Source organism: Perca fluviatilis, chromosome 8, assembly GCF_010015445.1.
Source record: "Perca fluviatilis chromosome 8, GENO_Pfluv_1.0, whole genome shotgun sequence".
NCBI lineage: Eukaryota > Metazoa > Chordata > Actinopteri > Perciformes > Percidae > Perca > Perca fluviatilis.
The window spans coordinates 10,337,182-10,354,406 of record NC_053119.1 but is presented as its reverse complement, the minus strand read 5'-3'; the positions used below and the strand labels follow the sequence as shown (position 1 = coordinate 10,354,406).

At 39.3% G+C, this 17,225-nt stretch overlaps 1 protein-coding gene across 1 annotated transcript; it reads right to left on the bottom strand.

Moving 5' to 3' along the window:
- On the bottom strand, window positions 1–13,929 carry ckmt1 (creatine kinase, mitochondrial 1). The gene is made up of 9 exons (XM_039809833.1): window positions 13,675–13,929; window positions 10,284–10,482; window positions 9,496–9,591; window positions 9,169–9,390; window positions 8,209–8,294; window positions 5,473–5,596; window positions 4,542–4,676; window positions 3,800–3,925; window positions 1–903 (listed from the first exon to the last, which is right to left on the bottom strand). Exons 1-9 carry the CDS (start codon window positions 13,821–13,823, stop codon window positions 790–792), a joined length of 1,251 nt encoding a protein of 416 aa, XP_039665767.1. The 5' UTR covers window positions 13,824–13,929; the 3' UTR covers window positions 1–789.
- Window positions 13,930–17,225: the final 3,296 nt, after the last annotated feature.

The following is a 17,225-nucleotide window of genomic DNA, read 5'->3' as shown; positions in this document are numbered from 1 at the left end:
TTAAGTAGATGATTTCTTTAATAAAAGACATTACAGTGCAACATTTCATGGTGAGCTGGAATGATATTGCTTCAGGAGCTTACAGTACAGAACCAAGCCCGGCCAGTGTGTTATAACATTACATTTTGACACCAGTGTGTCAACAAACCTCTGGAGAACACGAGTATCTTCAATCTTACACTGTGAATCTACATTCAAATCCCCTCAAAATGGTGAAAAGAAACTGTGTACGCACAATCCACGATGGAAAGTAGAGCACAAATGGATGGAAAATACAAGCACCCGGTAATAGGGATGACCAATCAACACGCAGGAATGAGGGGAAGAGTATATAGGACATGCGCTGGGAGGAGACCGAGGCAAGGTAAAGCCAGGTTTGGTGGGCTTTGGGAGCAGAGCCACAGATACTGTTTGGCCATGCAGAGATGGGCAAAAGGGTGGCCATCTTTGCTACGTTACAACAGCCTACAGTTTGTGAATCCTTGATTAATGTTTGCTGCCGTTAGAGCTAGGTTTAAATTTGAGTTTAATATAGAAACCCATCTGAAACGCACTAAAGCCCAATGCAGTCTGCAGGGACTCTGGTTTGGTTTAGCCAGACAGCTGCGTATAATATATGTAGATTATATTATAGAGAGGTATACTATGGAACAGGGAGAGGTGATTAGATTAAGTAGTGGAAATAAATGAGGCAATGACATAGATATTTATAATATCTATGGGCACCGATCAAGGGGTTTGTGCATGTGTGTGCCCAGAGGTTTGTTGGCTGGGGTCAGGGACCAGTGTCTACTTGAAATACTTAAGGGGTGGCGGCACCTTGATGTCCTGGCCTTTCTCCAGTTTCTTCTCACACTCGATTAGGTAGTTGACGCCATCAATCACTGTCTGCACCAACTGGACCTGAGGGAGAGACGCATCACATTTTAGTGCTTTTATCTATTTTTGCATAAAAAATGATAAGCTAGCCTATCGGACACAAATTATTATTGAAAGAATATTTTTATGTCTTAAAACATGGAGGTTATCTTTTATATATATTTACCATATTTCAGCTCTAATTAAAGGTTATGTAGGTAGGATTGCAAAGATCCAGGACTTAGCCAAAAAACTTTAACATTGACAACTTCTCAGTCCCTCCCTGCTTTCTGCTAAAGCCCAAAACGGTCTCCTAAGCCCCTCCCCCCACAAGGGAGAATGAATGCGTGTACATGAGCAGTGATTGACACGCAGTTAGACACCCCCCTGGACCTGATTGGTGCATCTAAACAGGATTTTTGCAAATCACACTACAGGCTGTAGATGGTGCCAGAGGAGCCAGATTTTTTATTTTTTAATTACTTGCTTCATGTAGTTCTACTGGAACATAGGGTCAGTTTCAGCAAATATGACAGAAAGTTAGTTTTATAAGTCTTACCTACTGCAGCTTTAAGGGTACGGGTAGCAGAGCTAGAGCAACTACAGACCCAGAGCACTCTCGGACCTAACATCTGCAAACCCCTCTCTACCAAAGCGTGGACATTACAGACACCACCAAATATAAACACAAGCATTCTGCAATCTTAACTGAGCTGCGAGACAGCTTCAACCAGAGGCCAATAACCTTTTTAAGGAATGCCTTCTCCAAACTATAGTCAAAAGCAAAGCCCACCTCCAAAACAGACTTGCCTGCAGCTCTTATTTACAACAACATTTGGTGTGTTAGCTGTAAGGTTTGTAAACTATAGTCGCACAGTTTGAATATAGAAGGCAGAACCCCAGGATGTTTTGTACTTTCTCACAGAGAAACATCAAATCTTTCAAGTCTTTAACTAACATTTTTTCCACATCCGGATTTAGATACTATTCAGATAATGCATCATGCTGATAATATGATTTTCCTAAAAAACAATGGATAGACTCATACAAAAGTAATCCCTCTCAATCATCACTTATGACCCATTAGAAGTGTGTGGCGGTGTCTGTATCTGTATCTGCAGGGACCCTACCTGTATTTTCTTTTTCTTCTTCTTATTGTGCTGTTAATTTGACGTTCATGGGCATCAGCAAAAAGCATTTGGGCTCCATGTGAGTTTGCACCCCCCAGTTGAAAACAGGGGGGTGCGCAGGGTGTGGGTGCGCCTGTCCCCATCCCCAAATTGAGTCTCTCTCTCTCTCTCTCTCTCTCTCTCTCTCTCTCTGGCTCATTGAGCAGGACCAACTTTGAATGCCGTGTGTCCACAAGCACCAGTGAATAAAAATAAATAAATAAATCCTGCACAGTATACTTTTAATGTGTTTGATGCAAACAATACTAAACCTTAAAAACAAGTGGCCTAAGATAGGCTGTACATTTTGCTTTTGAGAACCACATTTACTAAGTAGTTTAATTTAAGCTGAATACTTAGTTAAACTCAGACATTTTGAAAGCCTTTTTCCTATGTTTTCCCAGAAATGATCACTTGTTTTGCACATCCAGGATACTGTCTTTGCTCTGAATGGAAATGTCTTATTGTTCTCCTGCACTTTGCTCCAGCTGTCCCTTCCTCCATCTATTAACTTGACTCCACCCTCAGAGTGCTCCTCTCATCAGTCTGAATGATGGAGGACCAAACAGCAGTGAGCAGCCCACGCTCTCAAAAAACCCCCAAAAAACAGAAGTGGATATTGGAGTCACCATGCTCCACTTACCTTCCAACTCTTAAACCTCTTTATGTCAAAGTCCTGGATTTATGTTTGCACAGATGCAATGGGCAGTCTATGTTCAGTCAATCACAAAGAGTCACATCTTCAAGTGATGTAACAGTAAGAAAATTAGAATTAAATGAATTGAGCGCTAATCAGTACACTGCACTCCACCCAGAAACAGCGAAGAGCCATCGCCACTCTCCGTGTAATCAGAATAAAATAAGCGACCACACGTTCACAACAACAGACAACAGCTCCATTGTAAAGTATGACTCCGTCAGGCGTAACAACATGGACAAGTACATCACAAAGACAAACTACTGTACATGTACAGTCTGGACAAGAACACTCCTCTCTTCTTCCTCTCCTGTCCACTCCTCTATTCTTCCTCTCACTCCTCTCCTCTCGCAATTGTGGAAAACAGCTTTAGCTGCATTTGGTCTGAAAAAACAACAACCGTCTGTCCGTTTTGTGCCATAATTGAGTTGCTATTTTTTGCTCCACAAAATCCAACTTGTTATCACAAAAAAACATGGTCCAGTTGCTGTCTCCAAGGTGACATGGTAAATGCTACACTGACAACACTGTGACGCAATAAATATTCATATTTAATCTTTGTTTATACAGGGAGGATTTACTGAGAAATGGTCCCGCAAAGTCCTAGTTTATATGTGTCCACACCTTCACCCACTACAGGCATGCAACACGAAAAGTATTTCAGTCTTTTCTATAAAAAACCCGCCAACATCCTACCTCCTACCAACACTTCTCGTCCGGTTGTCAGCGCCACTCCTTCTCTTTCCCTTTCCTCAGCACATAGCCCGCTCACGATGCTGCTGCTACCCAATTTGTGATTTGAAGAATTACAAAGAATTACAAAAAGTGCGCTGATTATCGACTATGCACGGGAAACCTCTGTGACTTCCCTGGCTCAATATTATTCATGGGGGCAGTGCAAATATATAGGATAATATCATAATTTAATATATAACCTATATACTGTATTTAAACTTTTTTTTAAAGCTCATGTGTCGTGAGGCCCCTAGAGGCCTGTGCGTTAAGGCGCCATTGCTCACAGTCTTTGTCTTCACTCAGCCACCATCTCTGTGCATTTCTACAGACGTTTCCCTACCTCAGACAGTCCCAGGCGGTCCAGGTTGGAGATGTCAAACACTCCACCCACAGCGGCGGTGTCCACACCACCGGTCCCACGCTTCTGCAGACGCAGGTTGTTCAGGATCGAATTGAGGCGGGGATCCTTGGGGTTGGGGGAGAGGAGTTATTCTACTTTCAAAGCACTTTGATCACCATATTGCTCAATGTGAAATTATTACTTTATTTATTTTCAGATATCTGCAGGTATCATTCAGACCTTTTGAGCTCACAACCACCAACATTGAATTAATAATCTTATGAACAGCCCATTTCCAGGTGAACATGACCAATAAAACCTCTGAAAATCTTATTTGGCAGTTTTAACTGTTGCACATCATTTTTAAAGTTTAATAAAACAGATGCAATAAAATAATAACTTATTTGGCATTTTGTAATAGCCCTACACAGTACAAATATTGTAGTTGACATGCATGTGGTCCAAAATGTGCAAATAATAATAATAAAACTAAAACTAAAACTAAAACTAAAACAAAAACCGAACTAAGTCTGCTGCTTGTGCAATTCTCATTTATTCTGGAGAAAATACTAAATAGCCCACATTAAGAACACAAGATTTTTTGAGGCCTCAACTTTTATAATGTAATACTTTGATAACTTTCCAGGCCATCCAGACACTCTGTTTTTCAGTTCCACCATTATCTACTATCTACTAGCATGAGTATGAAATTATTTTCTTTCTAGCACAACTATTGTGTTACCTTGCTCAGCCGGGGCAGTTTGACGTGGACCCCGGCCCTGAGCCCTGTGCCCAGGTTGGAGGGGCAGGTGAGGATGTAACCGAGCTTCTCGCTCCACATGAACTCCCAGCCTCTCTCCTGGATCAGACGCTCCACCTTAGGGAGATAGAATCAGTCGCAACACAATGAGTGTGTGTTTCAATCATACAATCTCTGACCTCTGGTAGATGGATGTGATGATGATTTTGGTTTGATGGTTAAGTACATACTGTTCAAATTGTTAGTGGCTGTTTTCATTTTTCAGTGCTGACAAGTGAAGAATGGAGAGCTGTAGACTTGTAGGACTGTTGAGTGAACTCTGGTGGGAGTGGACTGGCACAAACACTGGCATACTGTTGAAGTTAAAATGACGCTCGTGTAGCACTGTGTTTTATTTTGTCACACCCTCAGTGCAACAGTGCAGCACCAGATGTTGCATTGCTTGTCCTTTTTCTCGAATGGAAAACTTGGACAGCTTAGATAAATAATTTATGTTTGCACGGCCGTGTTTGGACAGTGTGTTTTTGTGCGTCTGTCTACAGGCTTTATTTTCATGGCAGTGCAAAGACTAGTACAAGCATTTTTTTTTTTGCTTTTGCAAGCATACACTAGATGCTTTTACACTGTATTAATGCCCAACCACTTTGGCTGATGAAATCCCTACAGCCATCTGATGACAGCAGGATAGATATGTCCGTTACAGCTGCCAACGTAAAGATGCTCTGCCCAAGTGCACAATAGTCTACTGTGATCCAGTAACTTGGTCAAATCATTAAATCATGGTGCATCCAGATCGGAGTGAAAAATCTGAAGACAGTCAAAGTTCAGTCTCCTCTTTGTCATTCCTAGCCATAGTCTCTCTCTCATCTCAACATCTTAAACAATCCACACACGTATACAAGAACAGCCTTACCTCCTTGAGGCCTTTGCAGAACCTCTCAAAGACTCTCTTCATGTTCCCTCCCTTCTCCATGGAGATGACCCTGGTGTGATCCTCCTCATTGATCCAAATCAGGAATGTCTTGTCGTTGTTGTGCCTGCACAGAGAGAAGTTATATTACATTCGAGTTATAGAGTATCGATCGCAGTGGATAAGGATTATTTGTCCTCTGTGTTTGCCCCATCATAGCTATCAAGATAGCAGCGGAGAGACAAAATGCAGCACCCAGGGAGGGGTCATTTATTCCAATGCAGAACCAGTAAACAGTAAACACAGAGCTGATATACCTTTTTTATCCATAGCTTATAACTATGTCTTTATTTCTTACGTGATCAACAACTTAAATTATATTTACTGATTCCAAATACGAATATACGGTATGTCATACATAAATCAATATTTGAATCATTTTTCCCAGACTGAATCAATAGATAAGTGGTATTTTGGAAGCATATTGGCAGAACGTGTGTAGGATAAGTTAATAAGTAGAGATTGGTGATGGGTTTTCTCTATTAACGGAGCCATATGATATTGGTGAGTAGAGATAAGGCCATTAAACATCAGTCACTGAGGAGAATGCTTGTTTTTGCCACACGTCACTGACTGTTGTGTTTCTCAGAGTGGTTGGCAAGGCTGCACTGTGCTTACAGGGCTTTGTAATGTCCGTCGTATTGATTTATGACATACTTAAAAGAAAGTAGATATCTCATAAAACATAACGTAAAGTTAAATCTGTCGGATGGAAACCTCACAAACTCATGAACAGTTTGTCAGCAATAGAGAAAAGCTTACAAGAAAGGCATGCTTTTCTCTGACATTTTTATTTGAAATCTATCTATCTATCTTTAGCCACACTAGCGATGGGGCTCTATGAATACTGATGTCAGTAGGTTTTAGTCATAAATAAGTGTCTCAAGAACTATCACATGGCTTGAATGGTACAGACATATATGGTCTTCAGAGTATAAATCCAAATGACAACATTCCTGACTTTTTATCTATTGCCCTTAGCAGGTAAAAAAAATCCCTTGCCGTACACAAATAACACACATAACCTCCCATTGAGATTAAGATCTCATTTTCTATGGAGACTTGAGTACACATAAATGTACTTAGGTAAGATTCAGATAGCAAGATACTTCAAAAGCGACTGATTGAATTCCCATGAGTTTTGCTCTAAATATTAACGGCATGCAGTATATTAATCATTACGATTTTGGTCACCCTCTGACCTTCCCTCAAGTGGCACAGTGGGGCTAACAATTCCACTTGTAAATATTATAATTCAAAATCTGTAAAGTAAAGTACTATAAAGTATAGTGACATCTGCTGAACACATCCATGCTCCCCAGGGGAAGCATGGATCTTGATGGCCCAATGTCCCCTCCTACCACCAATCTCAGGGAAAATTGTCAACTTTTAGACATGACATTTCATTTCATTTTTAAAGTGCACCTAGACACTGTCACTACAAAGGCTTTTAGTCCAAACTGACCTCCTTAATATTGTTAGAGATTTAATAAGGTAATGGATACGTTACAGAGACAGCAGGTTGGAGAGAGGAAAAGAGAGAGAGAGAGAGAGGAGTTAGAAGAGAATACAGTAGTGCAGGATACTTAAATGACAGAAAAAAAAGAACATGAGGGGGGAGTAAAACAAAAAAAGAAGTATTGAAGGGTGTGGGATGAAGCAAAAATGAGAGAAAGTAGAGCATGACACATGATAAGCGAAACAGTGAAAGGAGAGAGGAGGAGAATGAGCCAGAGAGGGAAAGAGAAACCTGCCAGTGGACCTGAAAAAAGAGATGACGGAGGGATGAAGTGAAGGTGAATTATTAAGGAGAGGAGAGGCTGATACAGCTGGCAGAGGGAGAGAGGAGGGAGGCTGGTGATTGATTTTGTCTGGCTGATGCGTTGCATTTGGCTATTCCTGGGCACAAGCTAAAACTCACAAGCCAAAACTCAGGGCTGAGGGAGCACTGTCCACATTGCTAATACACCTCCACCACAGCTCAGCAATGGGGAAATTATGTTAGTGGAGCAACCACGCCAACTCAGAAATTAATTGTAAAGTTGATAAGATGCCTGTAAAGTTAAATATTAGGGGGCATTTAATTAAGATTTGCCTGGTTTGGGACAGAGGGAAGATTACAGTTTTGAGATTGTTTGTATTACCTGCTGACAGCTTCCATCAATGGAGGAAAACGTTTGATCCTAGCGAATCAAACTGATTGTTAATTTGTCAAGATGCCAGAATTAACCCCCTAAAATAAATTAATGAAAATTCCCAAAATCTGATAAAAACTGGCAAAAAATAACCTCTGTCCAAGATAATTGAGTATATATATAATTGAGTATATATATATATATATATATATATATATATCCACATAACGGTTATATGGGCGACCTACACCACCTTAAAGAAATGATGTAGAGAGTGAGGTTGCCAAAGAGAATCTGATGGAAGGTGAACATAAATGGTGCAAAACCAACCTACAAGTTGACTTAGTATATAAACATACTCTATAAGTATAATGAATAAATGAAATCATCAAATCAGTCAGCAAGTGCCAAAACTGATCAATTCCATCAAATCAATTAGGTTTTCCATTACATTTAAAATAATGTTACCCGGTATTGTCTTGCCTTGAATAAAGAAGTTTGCTCAATCAGCCAGAAAGTTTTATCATCAGGTTTTATCACTTACCATATACCACGGGCATCTGGCCAATCACGGGCCATGCCTGCACATGTCAGGAGGGGTGACACAGGCTTGTCAAACAGGAAGTGGTCCTATTGTAAATACAGAGAAAAGACATTTTATACTCAAAGTGCCAACAATGGCTAACTCAGATTGGACAGGGAGACAGAATAAATGAGGGTGTGAGACTTGAGAATTCAATAATCTGGTCAATCTTTCTCATTGTGGGCAGGAGAAAAATGCCATGGCAGGCTCGACTCAAACCCATTTCTGATTACAAGATAAAATTGTCCGCTCCTTATTTTGTTTCCTCTGCTAAAAGTTTCAACCACATCCACAGTAGACTCAACATCTTTACCATGAGTGCATATGTTTTCACGTACGTAACCTCACTGGGAATCAGATCCTTACACTAGGCATTACTATCACTTTGAATTTTGCAGGGGCTGTGTGTATTTTACGATTGAAAAAGTGATCTAGCACGATCCACAGATCATGCACAACCACTGCTGCTACTGTATTAAAATGACATAAGAAGGATATTTGAAGTTTAGACGATTGTTCGCAACAGAGTTGAGGTACATGAAATAGTAAACTGTTCTGGTGTTACATTTCACTAGAATTGTTTGTAGAAATGTGATGAAACTGTGAAACGATTCTTTTTCTACAAAAACAAATCAAGCATGAAATAGCCATGTTTGGAAAATTACCCTATATATATATATATATATATATATATATATATATATAGAGAGAGAGAGAGAGAGAGAGAGCACATTTTTTCTTACATTCAAACTGCATACAGTGTATGATTTTTGTGAGTGAGTCCCTTTAATAAATGTGACCACTGTCTGAAATCTAAACAAACTGGAATTGTTAAATGACTGTTTAGCACTGCGAGTCAAAAGTGGTACCTCAATAATGTACAACATCTTGGTATGCATACAGCACCACTGCATCACTCACATCAATGAGCTGTTGCTGCTCCTCGTCTGTCATCTGGGTGAGACTGAAGTACTTCCCAGCCAGGTCATCCTTCAGGCCGGCGAGGGCTTCCACCACCACCCTCTCCACCTCCCTGCGCTCTGCCCGGGTGCAGGCGGGGGGCAGGCTCAGCCCACGGATACTGCGGCCCGTTCTCACCCTGGACGACAGCACATACTTTGCGTCAAAGTTGCCCGAATGGATCTGAAACAAAGGCAGGTAGGGAAATATTTCTACATAATATTTTGCACATCACTGATTTGAGTTCTCTGACAAGAAGAAGCTCTGTATTGTCATTGAGAGTATTACCTTGCTGGAATCCAGGTCGGTGGGGTGCTTCATGGTGCAGGGGTCGTAGCCATTGTGCCTTTCTTTGATGACAGGGTTCAGCAGGTCTGCAAATACCTGAGACAGACCCACAATTTAGGAATATAAAAATACAGGACATTTATGGATTAATCATTTGTGTGCTACAATCTGGACATAATATGATGCATGCAATATGATGTGACATTGGACATTATCCCAACAGGCAAAGGGTGTTTCTGGACTGTCTCAAGACTGTCCAGCAGAATCAGATCACGTATGTCATATATAATATATCCTTTATAATAGATTATGAGTTTGTATGGAACTTTAACACTCCCACTGAATGCTGACTCTCGATTCATATCAGATTAAAAAAACATACTGACAGGAAGAAGTCCGAGATATTTTTGGGGCCTCTAAAGGAAGTACTAGATTAAAATGGAAATATAGTTAGACCCTCACTATAGATAGACTGAGACATCCCAAAAGAGGTGTCCTGGCCTAAAACTCTCCTTCTCCTGTGCTGTAATACTCCTTCCTACTGCAATACATATTTCCAAATCATTTCTGATGATTAAAGTGGTTTCACATCTGTAGAAATTGTCTTAATAGTACAAACAAGTTGGGTTAGACAATTTCTTAAGTCATACCAATACCAATTTGCAGTACTTTGAAGTACTATGTAATTTTCTGCAGTGTGGACTTTGTCAATGTTGTCCTTGCCACTGCAAAGAAAGGAACTTGCACATGTGTATTTGTGTGTTTGAAAAAGTACAATGATATCTGACCTCGTAAGACTCCTCGTCTCCTGCCACCATACCAACAGTCTTGATGAACGGGTGCCCAGGGTTGTCCACGCCTGTCTGAATGGCCTGGTCCAGCGTGTACCCGTTGGGAGTGGCCTTATCACACAGCTTGGCATAGATGGCAGGTGTCAGGTGACTGGCCATGCAGTTGTTGTGTTTGCGCAAGTCAGGGTACTCCGCACTGCACAAATACAAATTCAAGATAACATAATGCTGCATTGATATTTAAGAAAAAAAAGCAGTGTGGCCACAGGTTAACCCTGGAGCGGTGCCACTGGAGCAGGTGCGGCGTGACTCACTCAAGGACACTTCCAAATGGCACGTACAGTACAGGTAACTGGGGTTTAAACCTGTTACCTAATGGCTATGGGACACCCTGCTGCAAAATGTGTCTACTAGTTGTGTTATAGTTGAGGATAATAATGATGTTGGATTTGCTGGGACATTGTGAATAATAATTAAAGCTAAATGATATATGTTGAAGACAACGCCTCATGGCTCAAGACTGAAAAATGGCAAATTGACAGAAAGAACAGCTAGTGTACAGTGTTTCATATAGGATAACAAATGTAACATAAGTGCCATTAATTTAATGCAGATGGACATCTACTTTGTTTCAATAAAATAATGCTGCTGAATTAACACAACACTAATGACTAATTTACCTCTATCTGTTATTAATTATTTAGGTCTTTGGGCAGGCTAGTATGGAAACAAAAAGAACCTGCTGTTAAAGACTGGCTTTTATTCAAACAAGATACTTTCCAGATGGAATGAAATTAAGTTGGGCATGACAGAGACTAAAATTGCAGAAGCAGCACAGACTAAGTAGCTCATGGGTTCCTGTTTCCTGCTGTCTGTCAAAAGATAAGGAATTAAGGCTATGTTATTTAAATTTAAATTTATACAAAACCTGTATTTTATAATTGCTCCCCAAACAATGTGACAAAATAACAAGCATCACTGATGATGATAATATAGGTAACCAAAATTTTTGTCAAAGAGAAACGTGGCTTGGTATAATTCTTCCTTTCCTAGTCTCCTACACAAAGGCACAAATTCCCCTTTCCTCCACAACAATGAGTCGAGAAGGCGGTTAATGTTATCAGTGCTTGCCTTGCACAAACTGTCTGCTATTACGATGCTCCTATTTTTATTATTATTATCCATTTTCGGGGCATTTTATGCCTTTATTAGATAGCACCAGTACAGGGATGGCAGGAAATGAGGGAGAGATGCAAAAAAACCTGCAGCCTACGGTCGGCGTCCCAACACCTAAGCCATGGGGGCATTGCATTACAATCTTTTCAGAGCCAGGAAAACAAGGGTGGCCACAGACACAAAATGTGGGTCCAGATTCAGATTAGTATCATACCACTGAATGTGCTCCAATAATATGTGCACATTATACAATATGCATGGTATCTGTTCTTATTGCAGGATTTAATAATGCCAGCAAGCTTCCTGTTCAGGGTCCCTAGGCACATTTGTCCAAAAGGAACGATTGATAAAACCATGAAGTCCACAGTTTTTGTTAGCCTTACCTTTTCTCTAACATTACACAACTTTTAAAGATGAATAATGAATAAGAGTTGGGCCGTTAGCCGGCTGGCAGGAATCAGGGTATGATGTTAGATTACGCTTATGTCTGCTAATTGTGGCTTGATAAGAAAAAGCCTGTGTTACAGGTAGAGATGGTATCGGTATCAGGAAGTACTGGAGTTAATGCAGCGATCCGATACCACGTAATAAAGCCATAAAGAAAATCTACGTTAAAGTAGTTTATTTATGTTCTTTTTCCATTATAACTGACTGTCAAATTGGAAAATAAAAGAAAGTTCTGTGGCATTCATTGTTTGTGTTTGTTCATGTTTTAAAAAGAGTTTAACCTGAGCCAGACAGAAACAAAGATAGAAATCATATCACATCCATACAGGGAAAGAAGCATACAGTTGTTAAAACATAATAAAATATATGACACACTGGTATTGGATCGGAACTCTGTATCGCTGTGCCGCAAGTTCAGATATCGGAATCGGTATCGGGAAGCAAAAAATGGTATCGGGCCATCTCTAGTTACAGGGTATCCTGTTGCACTGCTTATTCACCAACTTGCAACAGACTGTTTGGTTACTCCGGCCACTGAAACACAACTGAGATGACCTCAGACCAACGGAGAGCGATGACTGAGCCTACAGACTGTGCCAGTTAGTGCAAATCTGAGGTAGTTGCAGGCTACTTTACTTGAGTATTTCTATTTTAGTTACATTTATCCCACAGTTATAGTTACTTATACGATTTTAAAGGAAATATATATATAAATAATAAATATATAATAAAACTTTGAATGGAACTATTTTGCATAATGAGTACTTACTTGTGGTACTTCAAGCTGCTTATGCATTTTTACCTAAGTAAGATTTTGAACGCAGGACTTTCACTTGTAATAGTTAGTAACATTTGTCGAGTAATATATTAACCTACTTTTTGTGTAAAGACTCATTGTATACATATATGTGCTCTTTCGGTGTGACTGGCGTCTGACCGGTGTGTCACCATTCTGCAACACTCTGGGCAGGGTTTTATATCTGAGCAGCAGATAACGTTTTGTTAATATTTATATAGGCTATGCACTGCTTTATGATGCGGCGTGTAGTTGGACACGTCTGCACCATCTCCCCAGCCTCTCCGAGTCATATTTATATTCACACCCGTTCCCATTCAGTATGCTATGTCATCAGACAGCACAAATTCATTATGAGGCTAACAACTGTTTTTTCCAATGTTATATTTGTCTAAAATATGAGCCAGCTTTAATCTATAAGTTAGCTCTATATTACTACTTCACAATTTCCCATTAAAGGCTATATATGTTACTATGTTAAATCTGTATTTTAGGAGTAGGTTTGTGTAGTAGGCTGACGTTATGCCTTTTGTGCCTTAATTTTGGTCGCTATAATTAACGATTAAAACACACATTTAAGCCCCCCCCCCCCCCCCCACACACACACACACACACACACACACACACACACACAATATAAATCCTATTATATTGAACAAGAGACATAATGGCAGCAAAGGTGTTTTTAAAGTGACTGTTTTTGTTAGTGTCCTTAAAGGCATCTATATGGGTCGGGGTGGTAAAATTGCTGTTTACTGTAGCTAACAAGGTTACTTTGATGTTTCACACCCCGCCTTTTTTCATTAACTCTTTACTGTAGAACATAATTATGTTTAATTTACGTCGATGACATGACATTATAACTAAATAGGACTTCTTAATTAATGAACATAATGACACACATGGTGTTTTTAAAGCCATTTCACACACACACACACACACACACACACGCCGGCGGGGTACCGTTACCTGGCGGGGTAGCTCCTGCGTACAGGCACTCCTCCAGCGCTGACATGATCCCGGTGCAGTAGAAACCCAGCCGTTACAGAGCCCCCCACCAACGACAGGATCTGGATTTTTCGTTTGGAGGACAGGATTCTTGAGAAGCTGCTTGCCATTTTTAATTTTTTTTTTTCTGCAGGGAGGGAGTGACAGGTGGACGGGAGCGTCGGTGATGAAGCGCCTCTGATGGAATGAAAGCAGGGAGGAGAAGGTTTAACCCGAGCGACGTAAAGATGGACGGAGAAACACAGAATGAGACCGGAAATGTAGTTCTAGCTTCAAAATAAAAGTGTAAAACGTACACAATTCCCAGTGTCTGGCACACTCAGACTCTTTCACAACTCCCTCTTCATTCACTCTCTGTTGGCTTTATTTATATTCTTTGCAATAATACAACTATATTAAACTAGACTACTTACATATACCATATACATTGATATTCAATGTTATACTGCTATGCTAGACACTATAGTAGTATTATTATTATATTATTACTACTATTATATTGCACCTATACTATATCTTATGTTATGGTTATGTTATGTTATGTTATGTTATACTGTCTTACCACATCATATACTAGATTGTATTTGTGGTGTATACTGTTTACATATATATATTCTAGACTTGCTGCTAATAATAGGAGTGATAATAACATGTGACTTTACCTCGTCGCTTTAACTTGTCACTTTAACATATCACTTACCTCGTAACCGTAGACTGTACTGTACTGTTACTGTACCGTAACTTGTCTTTAATTGCTCATGTATAGTTTATTTACTTTTACTCGTTTGCTAGTTGTATACACCGTTTATATATATATATATATATATATATATATATATATATATATATATATATATATATATATGTATATATATATTTTTTTTTTTTATTAATTCTTATTTATTATTTTATTTTGTACTTGTACTTCTCTATCTTTACTCATTTCTGTTTTGTGCTGCTGCAACACCTCAGTTTCTCCTCTGGGGATCAATAAAGAACCATCTTATCTTATCTTACTTGTAGCCTACTTGAGTATTACAGCAACTTTCCTTGGGATACATAAAGTTTTATCTTATCTTCCATTCTCGTTTGTGTACTTTATTCTATTCCAGAGGTAAATTCTATTCTGCACTAAATTTATTTGCCAACTACTTACAGATTCATATGATCATCTTATAAAATATGCGGAATTGCTATTAAATTTGTTCCACCTTGGCAGCTGCAGGATTAAGGTGTTTACAGTTAAATGCTTCCAAGAACATATTATATAATAGTAACAACAACACTGTGTGTATGCATGTATACATACGTTACATTATTGTGAAAGGAAAGGAAATCAAATATCTTATTTTGGCTATCTTGACAGTGGTGGTGAAGTGCGTGGTGTGAATACCAAAGGACAGTGAACGGGGCTGCAGCACTGAAGGGTTTCACATCACGATGCCTGGGCTCCCTCACAGCCCAAAACACGTAATGCAGTCACTCCTTTCCTTTTCCCACACAGACGAGGATAAGTGAGCTTTTTCTGCATTACAACTTATCACAAGGTTAATCCAGTCATTCATACCATAAAAACAGCTGCAACTTCCTCATAACGATGCGTCACGGCTGCTTTGAGTTTACTCAAGGGAAAATAACTGGTACTCTGTTTTTTATTTAATGATACAAGTGCATATCACTAAAGGTAACATTGACCTCCAAGAAACCTTTAGTAATAACATCAATATTTATAGAAAAGGTCTGCTGCCACATTTTTGTGAAATGATTCTTTATAATAGTTTCCTCTTTATAAAAGTTATTTATTTATTTTTTTTAATAGTGAAGATGTACCGAAGCCATAAGTAAAGAAAACCCGACAACGCCTTAAACTCAAAGCTTGGCATCACAGACCTCAGATCAGTTTTCCACTTCTAGACTGTGACCTCATCTGATTTATCCAGACTTTTCTTTCACGTTTGGTGCATATAGTGTTTATGCATTTAGATAACTATGTGAACTTCCCCAGATGCATGTTGATATCAAGATTTCGTGTAGGCCTACCTTATTTTTGTCAAAACAACTCATAATTTGAAATATTTTGGGAGAAGTTAGTAATAAGATCTGTGCACTGTGCAGTTACAGACCTGCATGTCCACTTTACAATGTCCCCTACAGTCTCTAGTTTCCAGACAGAGGCCATACTGTTTCATATTCAGGGCCTGAGCTCCTTATAGAGGATCATTTAGTAATCTGTGGATTAAAGAGGAAAGTTCACATTGCATTTCTGCAGGACATGGAATTAGTTTGCAACACACCAGGATGTATTTGAACAAATAATGTAGGACTCTGCTAAAATTCAACCACCCAACTGCATGATCAAAGAAAAATATATGATAGTAAATGTGACAGGAAAAACAACCCGCTGTGGTGAATTTACAGTGCCTATAAAAAGGATTCACCCTGGACTTGCTTTATTGTAAAAACTGTTGGAATGTAATAAAACATGTACATTGATAAACATAAGTAACCTTTCTACCTCTATTTAAATACAAATATAAAACACGTGTTGATAGCAAAAGTATGTACACCCTTTACTATAACCCAAATCATATTTGTGAAGTAAATTGCAACTCACATGAAGATCACCCACGTGTAATCAGGGCGTGACAAATGATAAGGGTCAAATACACTGTACCTGGAAGCTGATATACTGAATATCATTCAAAATACAGTAAGGTCCACCTTAACACTAGTAAGGGAGACCATTAGGAGACCTGTGGCCCCAACATCCACACCATGAACTTGGGGTTCATGCTATGGAAAAGGTCCTAGAAGTCTTCTGGAAGACCACTAAAGTACAACACAACATTTTGAATGCAGTGTGGAGAAGTCAAGTCAGAGTACACACCATAATATGAAAACATAAACATCATTTGTGGCAGGATTTGAAATCTGCTGTTCAGTGACTTAACGGCCCCAACATCACAGAGCTTGAGAAGTTTTGTATGTAAGAGTGGGGTAAAAGTATCAAAGTACTGAAAGTACTCATTTTACCACATATCCCATTTCAGAATTTAAGCTTATTGCACTTATGTGTTTGTAGTACTATATTTCCTCAAGACATCAAGATACTCATTCTATTTTTCACACTTGTAGAGGAACCCACTGCCCACCATCACACCCAATCTGGGTTCAATCCGAGCTTGCATTAAGGAAATGACTTGAATTCAGGTGTATCATATCTCATTTGGCCTGGCTTTATTTTGCACTTTTATTCATGGGGTATATCACAATATCTGTCAGTTTACCTACTTTGCAGTAAAATATTTTATACAAGAATCAATTTCATATGTGGGAGAACTATGAATATGAAAAACGTTGTGCTTTGTTCTCTATTAGGGGTATCTCAAGATTTTTAATGCCTTCCCACTAGGCCTAACAGGACATGGACTTGAAGAGAGTGAATACTTCTGCTGCATGTAATTCATTTTTGTTCTATTCGTAAAAATCTGTTGGCGCTCCATTTCATCAGT

What these genes read in the sequence shown, in the direction of transcription:
- ckmt1 (XM_039809833.1), bottom strand. Translation starts at nt 13,823, where the DNA reads ATGGCAAGCAGCTTCTCAAGAATCCTGTCCTCCAAACGAAAAATCCAG. An exon ending in CCAGATGCCCGTGGTATATG is followed by an intron (nt 5,597 to 8,208) that starts GTAAGTGATAAA and finishes CTCTCTGTGCAG; the next exon opens with GCACAACAACGACAAGACAT. An exon ending in AACTGCCCCGGCTGAGCAAG is followed by an intron (nt 3,926 to 4,541) that starts GTAACACAATAG and finishes CCCAACCCCAAG; the next exon opens with GATCCCCGCCTCAATTCGAT.